The 20,522-nt window shown below is 39.9% G+C and overlaps 1 protein-coding gene across 4 annotated transcripts in view; it reads left to right on the forward strand.

The window, feature by feature from the left end:
• The window catches only part of LOC122658574 (YTH domain-containing protein ECT4-like), a 42,954-nt gene that overhangs the window by 14,957 nt on the left and 7,475 nt on the right, over positions 1 to 20,522 (forward strand). For 3 of the 4 annotated variants that reach the window (XM_043853589.1, XM_043853592.1, XM_043853591.1), the window contains exons 4-6: positions 2,803 to 2,879; positions 2,969 to 3,493; positions 8,509 to 9,048. In XM_043853589.1, coding sequence (XP_043709524.1) covers positions 2,803 to 2,879; positions 2,969 to 3,493; positions 8,509 to 9,048 — 1,142 coding nt within the window. The remainder of the gene's footprint in view (positions 1 to 2,802; positions 2,880 to 2,968; positions 3,494 to 8,508; positions 9,049 to 20,522) is intronic. The other variant, XM_043853593.1, reaches the window with a different exon arrangement.

Raw genomic sequence — 20,522 nt, forward strand, 5'->3', positions numbered from 1 at the left:
CTATATCAAGGAGAAGAAATCCATGCGCAAGATCTGAAGTCATCGAACCAATGAGGTATGACATGAGCACCCCATTATTGGCAAACCATCTTTCTTGAGCATGACCAGTCTCAGTTGGCATACTAGCGGTGTCGTTAATGTGACCAGTAAGGTCACGGCCAGCAATGACAAAGGAAGCAAACCGAGACCAAAGCAAGTAATTGGGCCCATCCAGTTTGATTGGATTAGGAGGAAAGGTATGAAATTCTGATTTGCCATGGCCATCACCAACAGAAGTTGCAGTCGAATTAACTGAGTCACCCATGATCACAGAGAAGTTGGTGTGATGAGAAACCCAAGAATCCCTTCAAGGTAAGGGTTGAAATTTGGTGGAGAATCCTCTTTTAATATAGGGAGAGATGTCTCAAAAAACCAGCAGCATCTGACAGAGAAATCATTGAGATCGACTTTTTCAGGGTTTTGAAAAAAACCTGATTTTGCTGAAATCGATGGAGGGCTGATTGCGGACTAAAAAACACCAGATAGAGCTGAAACTTGGATCGAGTATGCTTCTAATAGGACTGAAGTAATCCAAAAACCAGCCCCAATGGAAACCTGAAACTCCTAGATCGATATTTGTCAGGGTTTTTGAGAAAACCCTGATTTGATGAAAAGAAATCGATCTAGGTCTACAATCTTGTTGGCGATAGGAGCTGATCTAAAGAAATAAATACTGCTGCAGTTCTTGTGTCTTCAATGAGGTAGATTGGTCCCTTGGAAAGAAGTGGAAGCAATCCAAAAAAAAAACTGAAGAAGCAAATATCACAGGCAGCAAGAACTTGTCCTTATCGATCAAAAAACTATATCATAGGATGAGGTAAAGGAGGGCAGCAACTGGATCTGTCGATCACCTCATCAGTGCTGCCCTAGTGGGAGAATGATGGAGAGAGAAGATCAAAACAGAAGAGGGGGGTGGGAAGAAGAGATCGAAAGTGAAAGGGAGGAGGGGGGGGGGAATCGAGAATGGAAGGAAATTCCCTAATTCAAACCTGCTCTGATGCCATGTTGAGAGATTAGAATTAGGAGTGAATGCTTGGATGGTCTAAGGTAGACCCCAAGTCATATATTTATAAAAAGGAATTAAAATTACATGGACAGAATTGTTCCTATCATAGCCGACATAGGTGTACATGAAATAAAACTGTAAAAAGTCCAGAATACCTCCCACGGTATTCTGGCCCATATAATCCAACAGCCTCCACTCGATCCTCATTGGAGCCCCAAACAAAGTGCTGATTTGTGAGATAATTCTTAACCTTCTATTTTGGTGTTGCTGTCATATCTCTCAACCTCACCATCAGAATTAAATGAAACTTTCAGCATAGCTTCTCCTCTATACAAATACCACTTGACCTGAATTTGGAGACTTTCTACCGGCTGGTTTGGTTTCTACACTCTGATCCATATTTTCTATTTTTGTTATCTGTTGATAACTTGTGATCTGGACATCCTATTCTGTTCTATTTGGAGGGTTTGCTGAATACCCTTGGACCACACTTGACCTTGCTATCAGCCCTATTGAGTGGCTGGATTTTGGACTACAACATAGGGCTTACTTCTGAGTTTTGGCCCTTGCTTATACCCTGCTGTTGGGGTTAATATTAGTTGACTGCTGTGAATTATTGTGGGTTTAATTGGGCTGGGTTAACCCTAACCTAGTTTTACATTATTTGCTACCAGTGCCAATCATCCCCTCTAGGTATCTGTGATCCACTTTTTTGTTTTTGTTTTTTCTGTTCAGATTCACCCCCTTAGGATAAATCAATCCCACTTCTAGAGTTCCAGCCCTGTTTGACTTGGTTTTAAAGAAACTACTGTAGTTCTTTTGTTTACCTTGTTCACCGTTCTAGTCTTCTTTTAATTTCTGAAACTATTAAATTATTTTCTCTTATATACAAAGTCTAGATAGTGTTTGGTAACTACCAGGAAAATTGATTTTTTTAAAAATAGAACTGCATTAAAACCTGGATTTTTGCCTTATTCTTCAAATCCTGTATTGGATCCTGGTCCTAAGTTTTTTAGATTTTATTCTAGACTTAGACCCCACCAGCACAAGTAAGGAGTGATATGATGCTAGACTAAAGGAGTTAAAAGACCAAGGAGTAGATAAAAAATGATTTCAGAAGAAGTGAGAAAATATATGAATTGCTCTGGGTTGACAAAAAGCCTGGCTTTGAAACAGAGTTGAATGGCAAAACAGGGTCCATTTAGCCAACTTCATTAAGTTGGAAAAGGATTAGGTGAGTATAGTTGAAATGTGTTTTCGAAATTTAAACTACCATTATGGCAGTTGTGTTTGTACTTTGTAACTCACAAAGCAATCTGAATATGCAACATAAGGATGCCTTTTTTTCCCCAATACTTAGCACAATAAGTTTCTGTGGTTGCCGATCACCTGAAAGGAAACAAGTATGATTGGTTCCTTTCCATACAATGCTTGCATACACAAACTGTCAAAATTGATGTGATAAATGGGTGAGGCTTGTAGTTGCACATCAATGTGGCTGTCGTGGGGTAATATGGCAAACTCTGGGTCTCACTTGATAATTCATGATTGATAGTCAAGGGAAAAAGACTGGCTTTTGGATGGTTAGGATCATTCAATTGGCATTTCTGGATATGGCAAATCTAAGAGCTATTTACTGATGAATGTTTGTATTGACTGCAGATGGTTGAACATGTATGATTTTAGCTTCTTGTGCGTCTGGGAGTTGTGTTGTCTTACCAATAACATTCATTTTTCTTATGTGTGCTGTGTTTCAGGTTATGACAATGGTACTGGGGAATGGGACGAATATCCTCACTATGTTAATGCAGAAGGCCTGGAAATTGGATCTCCTGTAAGTAATTACTTACTGTTGCATTGCTCTACTATCCCTTTGCTGTTGCACCTTACCATAATTTTGTTTTTCCATTTGATTTTGTTAAGGGCATCTACAGAGAAAGTCCATCTCTTGTATTCCATACTGGTTTTGGGTACAATCCTCAGATGCCATATGGGCCATATTCTCCAGTTACAACTCCTCTTCCATCTGTGAGGGGAGATGGCCAGTTATACTCTCCACAGCAATTCCCTTTTGCAGGTCAGCCTTATTATCAGCAACCAGTTCCTCCTAGCATGCCATATATTTCCTCACCAACTCCAGTTTCACAAACTGAGCTAACAATGCCTGTTAGCATAGATCAACAAGGGGATGGGATGCTTTTTGGGCCTAGACCTGGTTATCCCCCTCCATTCAGTTCTTTCAGTAGAGGAGGCAGTTTTTCTGGTAATTCTGGTAGTGGCAGTTTTTATGACTTGCGACAAGGGTATGAAGGGTTTGGATCTGGTGCACCCTGGTCAGATTGGTCGAAATCGGCAGATGGGCAGAGGTCTTTGTCACCATTGTCATCTCCGGCAGCTTCTCTGCAGCCAATTGGCTCATTTGGATCATTTGGATACAACATTGGAATGGTATGAACTCGATTTCTTGTGATCTTTTGGAACTTCAAATTCATTGTGATCTTTGGGATCTGTACAATAGTGCTGCTTCTGGAAATATCAAATACAGTTATTCTTATCTTCAGGCGGGGTGAGGCAGTGGGTTGGGCTTTTGGGGTCCTCATAGAGAATTGCAGAAAAGCATGTTTTTTTTTGGAAATGTTCTTTTAAATGAATGATTAATTAAGAAGAGATTCTAATGCTAGACCAGATCTACAAAAGGCCACCAGACCTAGCCTCACAACAGGAGCTCAATATGATAGTCCAATCATCCAAAAGTCAATAGAAAAGCCAACAAAATTGAACCTTCTCAGATCAAGGTCAGACTTAGACAAACAATCACAAATAATGATTATTGATAGCCTTCAAAAGATGGTAATGGCCCAAGGGTCAGATTGGAAGTAACTGAAGAAAACACAACTCTGACATTTAATTACAGCAATCAAGCGATTTCTAATTAATCTTAATCCAGAGCTCGGATCAAATCTCCCTCTAGGTTAACTAAAGCAAACCCCAAAATCCGATTCAATTATAATGGTCAAATTTAAATTAATTAGAAGAATCTCAGGCCATTAACTGAATACAGGTTGAAACAAGAAATTTTGTACAACTCCCAAAATATAACTGTTGTATAACTCCAAAAATATAACTCAGAACCAGGAGAGGATAGGATTGAAGGCTCAACCAGTTTCAAAACAGGATCTGAAATCAGGGGGGTGACTTAGGTTAAGGAAATAGGGCTGGAATGCTCGAATGGGTTAAGGGGTTGGTCTAGGGTTAGGGTAAGGTGATTGAATGAGACTGAAACAGTAGGGGACTAAAGGGTTAAACAAAATTCAGTAAATAACAGGTTTCCCCTCTGCCGATTTCACTAAAAGGCCAGGAAACCTGAGTCTGGGCAGAATGAGAGAGAAATCCAATAACAGCCAATCTGCTTGGATCGAGTTGGGGTCTTGGAAGGGAGAAGGTGTGCTCAAAAGATGGGAGAAAGGTGATGGTTGGATTGAGCAGGGGAAGGGTGTAATGGAATTAGAAGGTTAGGCTGAAAATAGAAAGTAACCTGAGAATTAAGGTCTGAGCAGCAGCAGGGAGTCTCGGTTGATGGAAAAGCCTTCTAATGGCTTAATAGCTTGTAGGAGATGATGAACAGCGACTGGAAGAGACCTCCTGGGCTTCCTATCGCAAGGAGTCAGCTAGATCATACACTAGCTCCTTGTCCAAGGGAAAACTTCAGTAGAAGCAAACTTGCATGGTAGCAGTAGTTGAATATCAAAATCATGGGCTGCTTGCCCTCCTGGGTTGCTTTTATAAACTGAAATAAAGAGAGCAAGGATTCAAAATTAGAAACTTCCCATTTGGGACCTTACTTGAGTTACAAGATACTACTGGCCCAATTAAATAGAGACTGATGTGAGACTGACTATTCTAATAACAACTTAAATAAATAAAAGACTCAACTAAACAATGGGACCACCACTTAAACTAGACCAGATGAACCAACTGGTTCACTGGTTCATTACAAGACTCAACAAATAAAACATAAAACAACCCAGTGGAATCGTCGGCTACTGCTAGACAGTAGCCTACTCAAAATCGTGGCTGGCTGCCAAGGTAGGCAGCAGCCTTCCTTTTCTTTCTTGAGTATACCGTTGGTTCTGCATCAAATATAGAAAGGGGAAAGTTAGGGTTGGGATTGTAGAAGGTTAAAAGAAGAAGTGGGGAATTGGGATGCTTCCAAACTTACTTTTAAGTGCTACAAGTAAGAGGCAGTAGCTGGAATAAAAATCAGATCTTGGACTGAAACTTGAAACCAACGCTTGAGGAGAACCACCTGGGCTTCACACCGCAAGGTGTCGATTGGATCAAACACCTATCCCACCAGCTTTGATCACACATAAAACAATTCTTCAAGAGAAGAAAGGTTGCAGAAGCTTGCAAGAGCAGAATTTTCATAAACAGTGAGGTAAAGAGGAGCCCCACGGTTAGCTTTATTTATATTGGCCAAAGGCCTAAATTCCTATGCAGCCTAGGGGAAGGAATCCGAAGCTGTGTCTAACTACAAAACACTCCCTCTCTAAAATTCGTGGTAAAAAGATTTTATTTTAAAAGAATAATTTTAAAATCACTTAAATTGGACCAGTGGTTCAACCGGTTCAATTTAGAACATGAAATTAAAACTAAGTATGGAGTCTACTACACATGGGCATCCCTACTACTCTAACTACTTGGACAGAAGCTGATTATTCTTCTTCTTCTTGCGGATGTAGTGCTTCAGCTCTGCATCAATCCCACAGTCATCATTGGTTTCTCAAAACCCAAACTCAGTTTTCTCAAAATTCTGACTTGGCTGTAGATCAGCCTTGTTCTTTATATATAATAATGCAATTACAACCTAATTTGATGGGACTGGAATCTTCCCATTACAACTTAGAAACTCAAATCAAATTGATCTCTATTTCTAATTGGAAACTAGCATAACCTATTATCTATTACATAGGAAATAACTGAGCAAAGAAGATAACCTTGATAACCCCGTTCGATACCTTGTGAGTCAATCCAAACTAGTACAGATTTAGACTCCTAATTAATCTCCAACAGCTGGCCATAATCCCTTCCTTGTTCGATGGTCATTGCCTTCCAAAATAAAGCTGGTCGACCACCTTTATAGCACAGAAATCGATATGGGCTGTGTTTTCCAAATCATGGGCCAGTTGCATGCTGAGACCGATGGGCTTAAACAACCCATAATATGGGCCAGGTTTTGGCCTATTTTGCAGCCCCATCAATTGACCAAGTCGACATCAGAGTCTTTTGAAAATTTCCCCAATGTACTTCCACCTGTAGCCCCTCTAAACATCATAAAGAATAGGAGACAGAACGGGGTCCTCCCAACATCATTAGTTAGTAAAAATCTCAAATGCATTTTTTCATTAATAATCCTGCATTCTGAGTAGGGTGTCGAAGGACCAAATATGGAGCCAAATGTAGGTAAACCCATATTGGAATATCAGATATCCTATGAACACATTACTTTTTGGGGGTGGGGGGGAGGGGCCAGGCATAGTTCAAGAACTCGGTTTTTTGAAATCCCGAGACGAGATGGGGGTCGAGTCACAAAAGTACAATATCTCTCCGAGATCTCGGCGAGATCTAGGGATCTCGGTTTGACATAGGAAAATGCCCATCTAGGTCCTTTATATGAGTGCCAAATCTCGAGATCTTGCTGGAAAATCTTGGTAAACAGACACCTATCTATGCCAAGAACCAAGGCAGACAAGACAGACATTTATTTATGCCTAATATCATTTAAGTAAATGAATTTGTATTTCATTTACTTAAGATATTATTCATAAATAAGCAAATACCCCCCTATTTGAATCCAATAAAAATAGTTAAAAAATCAAATTCCAAAAGGAAAAAAAGTCAACCCCCCAATTCAAGAACAAAAACTGGATTTTCGACAGTAGGTGAAATTTTCAACTTCCTAATGCTGGGGTTTTTCATAAATCTTATTATGGTAAAACATTGCTAAAAACCAAAAGTGCGGTAAAATATTCATTTGTTTTGATATCGAAAAAACTATTTTCATTCAGAGCGATTTTGATAGCGTTCGCGCACACCGAATTAAGTTTGAACGGTACATAACTCCTTCAATATAAATCAGATTTAAGCAATCTTGGACTTGTTGGAAAGCTTTACACAAAGAGATGAGGCTTCGAGTCGAGAAAAAAAAAAAGGTGCACCAACTCGGCGAGAACTCGACTCGACTCGGTTTTTCAAGGGTCCGAGTTGGCATTGAGACCTGAGTTTTCGAACTTTGGGGCCAGGGCGGGTTTCTTCTTTTCTATAAGCCATGGTGTTTGTTTGTTTACCTTGTAAATTGGAGAGGGGCTGAGTGAGGATGCTTTTTGTTGTAGGATGGAGCAAGGTTTAAAGTATCGGTATTGGGTATCGTATTGGTCGGGTGATTTTAAGAGACGTATCGTATCGGATCGGATCGGAGATACGTATCGAACAATACAGATACACATAGAAATGGTCAAGATACATATAGAAATATAGTTTTGGAACAAAAAGCAATATAAATAAGCAATATATAACAAGTGTCATGCATAAACACTAAAATGGTGAATAATGTATAACCAAACAAGTGTATCAAATTGAAATTGTTATAAAAGATGAGGTTTCCTACATGTTGTAATCGTCTATAGCCATGAAGACTATTGGATCATGCAAAGGATGATGTTGTCGCACTCCTTGATTCATTTTTTAGTCTAAAAGTGTGAAAAACCAAGATTAAATGCAAGATTTTAGTGCTGAGAGTTTTCCTTCATTTTTTTCGTTAGATTAGGAGTTGTATCGAGTCTGTGAGTGAAAATAGTTTTTTTATGGAATGTATCGATGGTATCGGTATGTATTGAGTTATTTCGGTTGATACGTATCAATACGTATTAAACCACCCACAGAACCCTTAAATGGACGTCTCGATGGTATCGATATGTATCAGTTGTATCGTATAGTATCGGCCCGTATCGGCCGATACAATTCGAGACAGTCCATTTTTAAAAAAAGAGACGTATCGGTCGATACTTTAAACCATGGGAAGGAGAGAGATTTCATGGGTTGATGCTTCACTGTTTTGTGCAGACTGATCTTTTTCACACATTCTTTGTGTATTTGTGAATTGAATTATGAATCTTGTCATTCCATGATAGTTAGTGTATATTGAGTCATCTTACAGGCTGTTAACTGTAGAAATGTTTATGCTGATGCCAAAGGCCGGATCCAATTAGTTACATTGACATGGAAATCTGAGTAGCAACTTGTTGAATTTCCCTTGTTTGTAATCTGGTGGGCTATTTCAACTAGTCTTATATAGAAATTGGTCAAATCTATTTTCATCTTTGCGATATATGCACTGGCAGGGTTTAGATAGTGTGTGTGTGTGCTTTTTTCTACAAATATGAATTTACTGTTATCATTTTCAGACTTCTCAACAGCAAGGACCACTATATGGATTTGGATCTGGTTCCAGCTCATATACCAGAGGGTATCCTAACGGTGGAATTTATCAAGGCTCTAGTTTTGAGGGTGGATCCCTTTCCAGTTTGGGTACAAATTCCCGGAGCTGGATGGCAATTGAGAAGGGCAGACGACGAGGAAGGAGAACTGGATCCTTGTGTGTTTGTAATGAAACACTTGATGTCCTTGATGAGCAGAACCGAGGTCCAAGGGCTTCAAAGCTGAAGAGCCAGATCACTGCTGAACATGGTTCTTCTGTTGATTGTGGCAAGAACAACATATCTAAAGTTGACACCCATAGTGAGTCATACAACCGTCCAGATTTTGTAACAGAGTACGGGGATGCCAAGTTTTTCATTATCAAATCTTACAGTGAAGATAATGTCCACAAGAGTATTAAATATGGTGTCTGGGCCAGCACCCCGAATGGGAACAGAAAACTGGATGCTGCTTATTGTGAAGCTAAGGAGAGAAAAGGTGACTGCCCGGTCTTTCTGTTCTTTTCGGTAAGTTAACTCCAAATCCAGTTTTCTATTCTTTTTTATTAGTTACTTGGCCTCCAAATTGCATCATTGAAAGGCAGAAAATGATACGTAACTGATCTTCTATTTGTGCTGTGCCATATCCACTGGAATAAGTAGGCAGCTAGAATTTTCAATCAGAGGAAAAAGGTTGTAGAATTGTTAGTAGTGTAACGGGAATGATATGGGTAAGCAATGGGTGAGATCTACCCAAGAGTTGATTCAGCTCGCCATGTTGAGCACTGATACGTGGGCTGCTACTTGCCTACTTTAGATGCTTTTTGTGGGACATCCATTGAATACTTCTTTAGACATTGGAATCTTGTAGCTTCCTCGCAGGTTGATCAGGTTGTATTTTTTAACATGTGGAATCTTCCTCCACAGAACGCTAGTAAGCTTAACATTGATGGTAGTAGCTCTGCGGATTTCCATGCTGTGCTGGTATAGGCGGTCTTTGTATGGATCATGATGGTACTGATCTGCGGGACTTTTCTGGTTCCATTGGTAGAATAGGAGTGAGTGACTATGCAATTGCTGAGCTTAAAGCAGTGATTTGTGGCTTCAAAATTTCTGTTGCAAATGGATGGTTTGAAACCTTTGTTGAAGGTGATTCTATAGTTGTCACATTGTCTAGGCAACCCGAGGCATTGGAGGGGGTTTCAGACGCAAGGCGACACCAACAAGGCAGCCTAGGCGACTAAGGCTCCTGGACCCCTAGGTGACGCCTTGACAACTGATGGTGATCAATTGCCTTCAAGTCTATGCTGTTGCTCCTTGGAATGTCTCTTTATAGAAAGGCTATGCTCCTTTGTGCTTCTAGGATTTATTTTTTTCTTAGAGGCTGCATTTGGTGATCTCTGTTGCAGATGAGCTGGCTATAGAGGGAGTGAATAGGCAACTCCTTGTAAATGGGGCCCTACCCTATTGTATAATCTTTTTCAGGTTTTCCCCCTTGGCTTTAGTCTCGTTGCTATAGATTATGCCTTATACTCTTTTTCCTTCCTAGTAATAAAGAAAAAGAGGAAAAGGTTACGGAATTATAGAAGTGGGTTACTGATGTAGTTAAATCACCTAAATGGACTTATTTTATTAGTAATAAGCTTTGGGTTGGGTTATGTATGTGTTGGGCCTTTGCCTATAATATGTGTAGAGGCTAGGCATACGGGGATTAGTTAAGTTAGCGTTTTATTTTTTTAAATTTTACTTCTACTATCCACGACAGTTTTGCACCTCTTGAAGGTGAGGCTATACATCCAACACTGTCTACGGCTAATAATCATACTCAGAGGTTCATGGATAAAGGTCCACAGAGGGTTTATAATTCCTGAACAACTTTTGAAAGACCACATGCATGCATATTAAAATGTGTGGATAGTTGGACAACGTCTAGAGGTCTCATACAAGGTTATTTTCCATTTGTGAGAATTTGATGATCTACGAACTGTCCCCTAACAAATGATTGGCTTATGTTTGAGCATGATGAATCACTTTGTGCCGACCTGTTGCCAATAACAAAGGCGCTTTGATGATACTAGAAGGTCAAGTTAGATTTGGAGGAGTATAGTGGGAGACATGATCCACAAGTATTCTATGACTAGTTGGCGAGCTTAGATGCTATTTTGATTGGTTCAAACTATCTTAAACAAGAATGATAAAGTTGGGTAAGAAAAAAATTGATTGGTGCAACATGTGAATGGGGGAGGACTTGTGAAAAAAAGCTTGAGAGTCGTGGCAGAGCACTCACTACGTGGGAAGAGATGAAGCACGAGTTGAAGAGCAAGTAATTACTTAGCATATCCGAAGAAAACTCCCTTAAACAAAATTACCACCAAAAGGTATATAAAGCTGAAGAGAACTTGAAGCTGTCACACCCCACTCCCAAACACCGGGAAGTGTGACTAGGATGTACGCCTACATCCCAATAATCTACCTGGATCGTAGATCCAGTGGCTGACATTCAGAGTCCATAATCAAATATAAACGGAATCAAAGCAGCGGAAGACAATATAAATATAAGATCAGTAACAGGGAAATCTATCAGTTATATTGTATAAAATAACTGTGTGTGGTTTATCATCAATTCTTTACATCAAGTTGTGTTTCGAGACATAAGTACAGATACTTGCCGGATTTTGAGACAATCGAGATCTCGACAGGGAACCAATGGTGAGCTGATTTTTGAGCTTTTGCCACCTTGTTTCGGGCGAAAACTTGCCGGAGACGTCAATTAGCATTCTACTTGCATCAAACTTGCAAGTATAGATACTACTAGTGAGTGTTAGTTGTGGCATGCATCTCAACCTCAGTATGATTATGATTATGGATAGGAGAGCACCGGTTCCGAATATAGTGTCTATGGGCACCCGCAGTCAGTACACTATGGCCATGACTTTGATACTCGGAGCACTGGGTCCAGGTTTGTTGACGACCTATTCACCTTATTCACAGTCCCAATCCATACATGCTTGATGGCAGTAGCAGTGGATCAATCCTATTATTCCCATCGCAACCGCCTCTTCTATACCCTAGGATAGGATACCTTCGGATAGCTGATGACAACACTTATCTAGGCTGTGTGGTAGACTACACTCATTTCTTCAACTATACTTTGACATGGGAATCCTATGTGGCATAGTCTGAGCCTTACTAGCTTTGGAAACATGGCTTGGAAGGATAGAGGTATGTCATTTATTTTAAGATTGATGTAAAATTATCTACTTTACATTTCTAATGCTTATTTAAGTAATTTTACGTGAATTGAATACTTTGATTGCTTTCTATTACTAAATTATGTGTAGAGCAGGGTATTTTAGTACGTTGTCGCCTACCAATCTAAGGTCCGAAGTGAAACTCCTATGTGGAATTTGTTTTTTCAAAATCTGATAGTGCCATTGTGTTTAAATGGCCTAAAATAGGCAGAGTAACAAGTTTCAGGCCCAAAATAGGTCTAAAACCCACTGAAACCAGCCTTCGAGTTAAAAAAAAAAAATGCACCAACTCACTGAGATCTCAGCCTAACTCGGTTTGTTGGCTAGGCGAAACCAGTACCGAAACCAAGTTCTTGAACCATGTTCTGTTAAGGTTTGAAGACAGATCTTTACTACATAAAGTTGATTCCTCGACTTCGCAAAACTCAAGGTGGAGTTTGTTCAAGCCGGGGAGAATTGATGACTGTTGTCTAGGTGTCGCCTAGGGCTCTACGGCCCTCTACCACCTTAGTGGTATTGAACGCCTTAGGCCCTTACACCCTTATCTATGCCAATCATCATTTAAGTAAATGATTTATTATTTCATTTACAGTAAGGTTGCTCCATTATGACCAAGAGGTCACGGGTTCGAGTCTGGAAACAGCCTCTTTGCTAAAGCAAGGGTAAGGCTGCGTACATTATGACCCTCCCCAGACCCCGCAGTGGCGGGAGCCTCGTGCATAGGGTATGCCCTTTATTTGTTATTTCATTTACTTAAGATATTATTCATAAATAAGCAAATATTCCCTATTTGAATCCAATAAAAATAGTTAAAAAACCAAATTCCAAAAGGATAAAAAGTCAACCCCCCCAGTTCAAGAACAAATTGGATTTTTTGCGATAGGTGAACTTTTCAACTTTCTAATGCTGGAGTTTTTCTCAAATCTAAATGTTTTTTAAATCTTAATATGATAAAACATTGCTAAAAACAAAAAATGAAATAAAATATTCATTTGTTTTGAGATATATAAAAAAATATTTTCATTCATAGCGATTTTGACAGTATTCGCGCACATCAAATAAAGTTTGACCAGAACATAACTCCTTCAATATAAATCAGATTTAAGAAATCTTTGATTTGTTGGAAAGCTGGTTTTGTATTCTACCTAATACGAAAAGGCTCATGTAAAAATAATATCATTTGACTTGTCAAACTTCTCAAAGAACAAAAACATTTCTCTAAATCGAGAGCATTTTAATTATTTATAGATAAGATCATATTTTCCAAGAACAGTATAATCCAAATGTGAGACTAGGTATACCAGGACAATGACCAATTCCAAGAACAGTATAAACCAAATGTATGTTCTAATAGCTTGCTTCTTCAATTCTGCTGTCTTCTAGTTTCTATGTTTATTTTTGATGACTTGATGTGACTTAATGTTGACTTTGGATGACTTGATGTGGCTTAATGTTGATTTTTGATGACATAAGGTATATATTGTAGCATACTAAATAATGTTAGAAAAGAGGGGAAATAAAAAATAATACTTGGGCGCCTTGGTTGCCTAGGTGGGTGCCTTGTCGCCCAAGCGCTTAGGCACCCCTCTGCCGCCTTGACAACTATGGATGCAGTTAAATCACCTAAATGAGCTTATTTTATTATAAATAAGCTTTGGGTTGGGTTATGTATGGGCTAAGCCTTTTATCCAATGTGTTTTCATTGTAATGGGCCACTTTAAGGCCTATAATTTGGGTAGAGGCTAGGCACACAATAAGTGTTTTAGTTAGGCTGGGTTAGGATTCTATTAGTCTAGTCCTGTTTTGAGTCAGATTCCTTCATTATTTTAGTTTCCTAGTCAAGTTAGGTTACCTTATTAGTTAAAGAATGGTTTAGGCCTTCCCTTTTTAGTGTTTGAGTTTATTTTTGAGTCTTCTATATAAATTTGTAAGGTGCTACAACCTTCTACACAAATTTTTGTAATGAATTTGGCTTGTTGCCTTTGGTTTTGTGGTGATTCAGTAGGCTCCCTGGTGGTGATTCCAGGAACCCTTGGTGGTGTTTCTAAGTCTGGATTGGTGGTGAATCCAATCAATTCCTTGCAGTGAGAAGCCCACATACAGTCCCTCCATTCATTGATCTGTGTTTGAAGTTTATTAATTCAGTAATCTGTTCTTATAAAGCCTGCAATCGAGTTTCATTGTTTCCTGTGATATAGCTGTCCTATCCTCACTAGGACTGCTGGGTTTAATGTGATATACTGTGCTGATCTCAATTCTGAGTTCAGAAATTTATTGTGGTTGATATTCTAATCACCCTTCTGATATCAGTCTCTGATTCTACTGCCTAAATACTGTATTACTCTCTAAATGGGATTTGGTTCTTGCTAGTTGGAAGGTCATTCTAACACTGATGTTTATTGATCTGTTATGTCTGAAACCAAGAGCCTGATTGGAGAGCAAGGATCACATGTTGTTGTTGTTGGGTATATCAATTCTGTTTATCTGATCGTTCATTCCATTCCAAGTTTGATTGACCTTGAACTATCCTAGTTCCACTGGGAGTTGTCTTTAACAGCAGATCCAGCCGTTGGATCTAGCTGAGATTTTCAGCAATCATTATACTTTGTAAAAAGGGGCACTCGACCAGAGTTTCCTGCTGATCTGGGCTGTTGATTTTGTTCTATATGTTTTCTCTTGAATCTGGAAAATTGGACTCTGTAGTCGGTCTGTTATTGGTACTCGTTTTATATCTAAATCAAAACCACATTAGTTACGGTGTCATTCAATGTCTTAAAACTTGTATCTGTGGTTGTTCTGATCAGTTGGTCAGTTTGCTCAGCTCTGATAGACAACTGGGCTTATTCTTGTTAGTTTTGGGCATCCGTAGTTGCAGTAGTGTAGTTGATTGTTTCACCAGATTACTTTTTCCAGTTCAGTATTGCTTTTATGCAGATACTGGTAAGGATTAGACTGGACTACACACATGAGCACATGTTTCTGGGACAAAATTTTGCGTAGAACTGGAGGAAGAGAAAGATTTTTTCCTCATAAATTCCGACTATGCTATGCTTGCACGTCAGCTATAGCTTTTTTTGCCGATATGTGAGGGAATGATGCAGGTGCACTACCTTGGACCAACCCAAACCCATTTGGGTATCCAGACAGAGATGAACCGGGTCCAGTTTGAGTCTTGGGTCTGGTAGGATATTAGTAATCTATATATTTAGTGTATTTATTTATTAGAATTTATTTTTTAGTCTTTTGTTATAGGCTAGCTAGTAGTAGAGTTCCATTATATTCCAATTTTGGAGTTAGCATAGGGGTGTTTTGATTTCTTTTATTTATACATGTAATCGTGCAATTAGAGCACAGATATGAGAATGAATTGAAAACTTGAGTTTGGAGAGCCTACGTGGCTGTGTGCGTGTGCGACTTACCGCCCCCCCCTCCCCTCCCATCTTCTTATGCAATTTCTCCCTCTCTCCTGCAACTCTGAGACTCTTCTCAGGTTTCCCCTTCTTTCCTAATTGGCCCTCCACCAATTTGGTATCAGAGCCGAAGGATCCATTATCCTTCCCTATCAATCTCTCTCATCTCATTCTTCTTCCCAAATGTCTTTTCTGCTACTTTTTCTTCCGTACAATACAGGCAGTGGAAAAAAAAAAAAATCATACCTGGTTTGGAGCTCTCACTGTGAGTTGTCTCTCAGCAGTGTCAGCCTCCTTTGAAGCCACTGGTTTCCTGGATTCCTCCTTCCTCACTTGCGAAGCCTTCCTCCTTTCTCACATCAATTCATCAGAGTAACACTACAATTTTTTCTCTTTTTCAGAGTTACCCCCTCCCCTCTAGTCTTATTCTAGTTTGTCTTTTTTTTTTCCCCTCCAAGTTTGCCCTTCCCACTATACGTACAATTTCCCTTGTGTTTCCTAGTTGAACTTCTAATATTACGAAATTGCCACCCAATTGTGCCTTTCAATCTATTTGAAATTTTCAATTCTGCCATTATTATGCTAAACCCACTAACTCCTTGATTTGAGTCTCCTCTTAGTTGTTTGGGCCCATAGTGATGGATTCCTTTGTGTTCGCATTTAGAGTGCATTTGCCCAATGGAAAGCTTGCTGATCTGTTTATTGATGAATAGTGAAATGATAATTTTGTCTCGCAATCTGTGGTCGAGATGCTCTCAAAGACCAACCAGATCATTATTTAGTCTGAAGATTATGTATTCATCAAATTCTCCGTTTCTCAGTATTGTGGCAGTGCATATTGTGAAGTGTTGATTCCCCTCAGCGCATTATTAAATTGAGTCAAGTGATTAAAAGAACGAAAATTCATCGTTGATCGTGACAAACTTGTGCATCCTACAACCATTTGATATGCATCAAACATTCATTCTTCATGGGTTAGTTGATGAAGCTTTTGCTCAAAGCTGAGAGCCGCAGAACTAGTAATGCTGACTCATCAAGAACAACTGATAACAGCAACAAGAGGCAAGAAGATTGAGGAGCAAGTAATGAGGGAAGCTAGTGAAGTCACAGTCATTCCCCATCATGAGTTCATTCTTTCCCACAATTTTCCATCTATGGATGGTCCCCCAAAGCTTCATATTTCGGATTTTCTTCAAGTTGCAGACAAGGAGTCGATAGGCCCCGGACGTGAGCTTTATTTTTACCATTCTACAAAACTCGTGGGCAAGTTTTTCTCAACACTGGGTTGATGCAAGTGCACTACCTTGGACAAACCCAAACTTGTTTGGGTATCCAGACGGAGATGAACCGGGTCCAGTTTGAGTCTTGGGTCTAGTAGGATATTAGTAATTTATTTATTTTTTTGGATTTAGCTTTTAGTCTTTTGTTTTACTTTGAATAGGTTATCTGATGCAGGCAAAATATGGTGGACCTCCACCCCCCCTAATGAGGACATCAGCTCAGTTGATCCTGATTTTCTGGTTCTTTTGGTTCAATAAACCAGCCCCAATGTGAGCCACCATTCAGCCAGCCAGATGATTGTTACTGTTCACGCAGACACTGTTCACGTGAACAGTACCTTGGGTTCAATATTGACAGCTGACTTTGAAGAGATGCTCCCAATAGTTAGGATATTAGATATTAGTTTCTATTTACTTGTTTGCTTAGGCTTCAAGTTATCTCCTTTGTTTGGATTATTGTTAAGCAGATTCTAGTTTCTTTTTGGTTTCTTTTATTTGTTAGACAAAAGATGAGTTTGTTAGTTAGTTCCTAGTTTGATTCTTCCTTGGTTAGCAAGTTATGAAGATAAATTAGAAGTCTTATTTTTGTTAAAATTTTCTTATTTTAGAATTTCCTTTTGTAATCAGTGTAAGGCTATTTAGATAGCCTCCATTGATTGTAAAGATTTATGGAATGAAAGAATGAATTGAAGCCTAAGGCTGTGTGCGTGTGGACTCCCCACCCCCTGTCCTTCTACTTCTTCTTCTCAAGGTTTCTCCTCTTCTCCCCATGCTGCTGCTTCTTCTTCTTCCTCTCATGGTTTCTTCTTTCCTTTGCTAATTTGATTTCTTCTCAGATTTCCCCTCTCCTATTCTGTTCCCCATTATCTGGTATCAGAGCCCAAACTTGGGTGAATCTCTTCCCCTCTCTCTCTGATTCTTCATCCTCTCAGTCTCTCTTCCCTGCTATTTCATCAGTCTCACTTTTCCCCATTCTATTCTTTGTCCTTCTCTTTTCTATTTCCTCTTCGCTGCAGTTGTGACTGAACCTCAACAGCAACTATACCACCGAGCCCAACCCCACCCCTAGCAAACCCTATCCCTGTGTCTCCCGAATCTCTCAACCCCATCCTTTACTCCCACATTTAACCAAAAAAAAAAAAAAAACAATCCTGTTGTTACCACAACACCCTTCTCCTCACTTCCGACCCCCACAACAACTTCCGCTGAATCCCCAACCATCATTACACCACACTTCTTTTTTCTCTTTAGCTCCACTACCCAAATGAATCTTGATGACTTGGACAGAATACTTCAATAAAACGAAGAAACCAGAAGAGCACTTCAAGCAAACCATGAATTGTTGAAGGCTGAGTTAAAACTCCACAATCAGAATTCGATCCAGGCAATTCCATTGGTAGATGAACATAAAAAAAACGTGATTGTTGATCGCATTGTTGATCCGTTTGATTATGTGCTTCCCCATGGTTACTTCAACCAAGATTTTTGGTTAGTGTGTTTTATACAAGTTGAACACTGATAGTTGGCGTCGATCACACGATTTTGATTCTGTCGTTCTACAAAACTCGTTGAACTCTGGGAGAATTGATGCAGGCAAAATATGTTGGACCCCCCCCCCCCCCAATGAGGACATCAGCCCAGTTGATCCTTATTTTCTGGTTCTTTTGGTTCGATAAACCAGCCCCAATGTGAGCCACCATTCAGCCAGCCAGATTGTTGTTACTATTCATGCAGGCACTGTTCATGTGAACAGTACCTTGGGGTCCAATATTGACAGCTGGCTTTGAAGAGATGCTGCCAATAGTTGTTAGGATATTAGATATTAGTTTCTATTTACTTGTTTGCTTAGGCTGCAAGTTATTTCCTTTGTTTGGATTATTGTTAAGCAGATTTTAGTTTCCTTTTTGGTTTCTTTTATTTGTTAGACAAAAGATTGAGTTTGTTAATGAGTTCCTAGTTTGCTTTTTTCTTGGCCAGCAAGTTATGAAGATAAATTAAAAGTCTTATTTCAATTAGAATTTTCTTGTTTTAGAATTTCCTTTTGTAATCAGTGTAAGGTTATTTAGATAGCCTCCATCGATTGTAAAGATTTATGGAATGAAAGAATGAATTGAAGCCTAAGGCTGTGTGCGTGTGCACTCCCCCCCTCTCCTTCTACTTCTTCTTCTCAAGGTTTCTCCTCTTCTTCCCCTGCTGCTTCTTCTTCTTCTTCCTCTCATGGTGTCTTCTTTCCCCTGCTAATCTGATTTCTTCTCAAATTTCCCCTCCTATTCTGTTCCCCATTATCGCGCTTTTATAGTTTCTTCATTTTATTGAAGTATTCTGTCCAAGTCATCAGGATTCATATGGGTAGGGGAGCTAAAGAGAAAAAAGAAGTGTGGTGTAACGATAGGTGGGGATTCAGCGGAAGTTGTTGTGGGGGTGAAGGATGGGGTTGAGAGATTCAGGAGACGCAGGGATAGGGTTTGCTGGGGTTGGGGTTGGGCTTGGTGGTATGGTTGTTGTTGAGGTTCAGTCACAACTGCAGCGAAGAGGAAATAGAAAAGAGAAGGACGAAGAATAGAATGGGGAAAAGTGAGACTGATGAAATAGCAGGGAAGAGAGACTGAGAGGATGAAGAATCAAAGAGAGAGAGGGGATGGGGGACAGAATAGGATAGGGGAAATTTGAGAAGAAATCAAAGGGGGAGAGGGGGGGGGGGAAGAAAAGAGAAACTTGGAAGAAATCAGAATTTAGGGCGGGGGGGAAGAAGAAACCGTGATAAGAAGAAGAAGAAGCATGGGGAAGAAGAGGAGAAACCTTGAGAAGAAGTAGGAGGGGGGGGAAGTGAACACGTACAACTCATAAACTCAAATCATTCTTTCATTCCTTGCTTTCAAAGTCTCAATACAACTTAAATAAAGACTAAATATGTAAATACCTGAAATACCCATAACCTAATTAAAGCCAAAAGAAACAACCGAAGTACCTAAAGTGCCATCACATAAGTTATAAAGGCTGAAACTAAAGTGCAGAATTAAGCAAATAAAAATACGAAAATGCCCTTCACTTATTCAACCTAAATACTAAAAAGAAAATGATCAAAATAGCCCTAGATGTCTAAACAGCCCCTTGCTGGCCTGTAGCCTCTGAAATCATCATCGAACCACAGTAACTGGCTCTGTGGTAGTCTCCTGTGCCTCTGGTAGTGGTACACAAAGGGCCTCTGGTAATGGTGTGGCATGGTGTACTCATCAATCCTCCCTACCCACGAAGAATTCACCTCCTGTGAATGAAAACTCTGGTAGAGCTCAAGGAGGTCAGGATCAATGCTCTGGAAGTCATCAAATGGAATCCAAGAATTGTCGCTCGTCGGTCTTCCGCTCCACTTTACAGAGAACTCTCGTCTCCCCCTTTGGATAGTGGATATAACTCTCTCATCAAGTACATTCTCAATCTCTTCAGGCCTGGTGGCAAAACGAGGTAAAGGAGGGGGGTAGTGGCAGGTAGGGTAGGGCTATACTGGCTAAGGTTAAAAGGGGAGTCGTCCAATGCAACTGGGTAAGGTGAAGGTGTGGTATCTAGGCCATGATAGGGAGCAAGGTCTTCAACATTGAATATATTACTGATCCCCATATCAACTGGCAAATCAATCACATATGCACTGGCACCAATTCTTTTGATTACCTTAAATGGGCCTGCCCCACGAGCATGGAGTTTTCTCGCTCTTCCTCTAACAAATCTAGCTCGATGGATCTTGACCATTACCATGTCGCCTTCTTTGAACTCCTGTAGCCGATGGTAAACATCTGCATAAGATTTATATTGATCATTGTTAGAAGCAATCCGTTGTCTTATCTCTGCATGCAAATCATGTAAGCGTTGTGCAAAAGACTAGGCTGACTCGCTAACTCTAGAACTGACTAGTGCAGGGGTAAGATCTATGGGTGCTTTAGGCTGTGTGCCCAAGCATATCTCAAAGGGAGACAGACCAGTCGACTGGCTCTTGGACATGTTATTGGCAAACTCAGCATGAGACAGGACACGATCCCAAGTACCTAGATTCTCACCTACGAGACATC

Source organism: Telopea speciosissima, chromosome 4 (assembly GCF_018873765.1).
Source record: "Telopea speciosissima isolate NSW1024214 ecotype Mountain lineage chromosome 4, Tspe_v1, whole genome shotgun sequence".
In the NCBI taxonomy this organism is placed as follows: domain Eukaryota; kingdom Viridiplantae; phylum Streptophyta; class Magnoliopsida; order Proteales; family Proteaceae; genus Telopea; species Telopea speciosissima.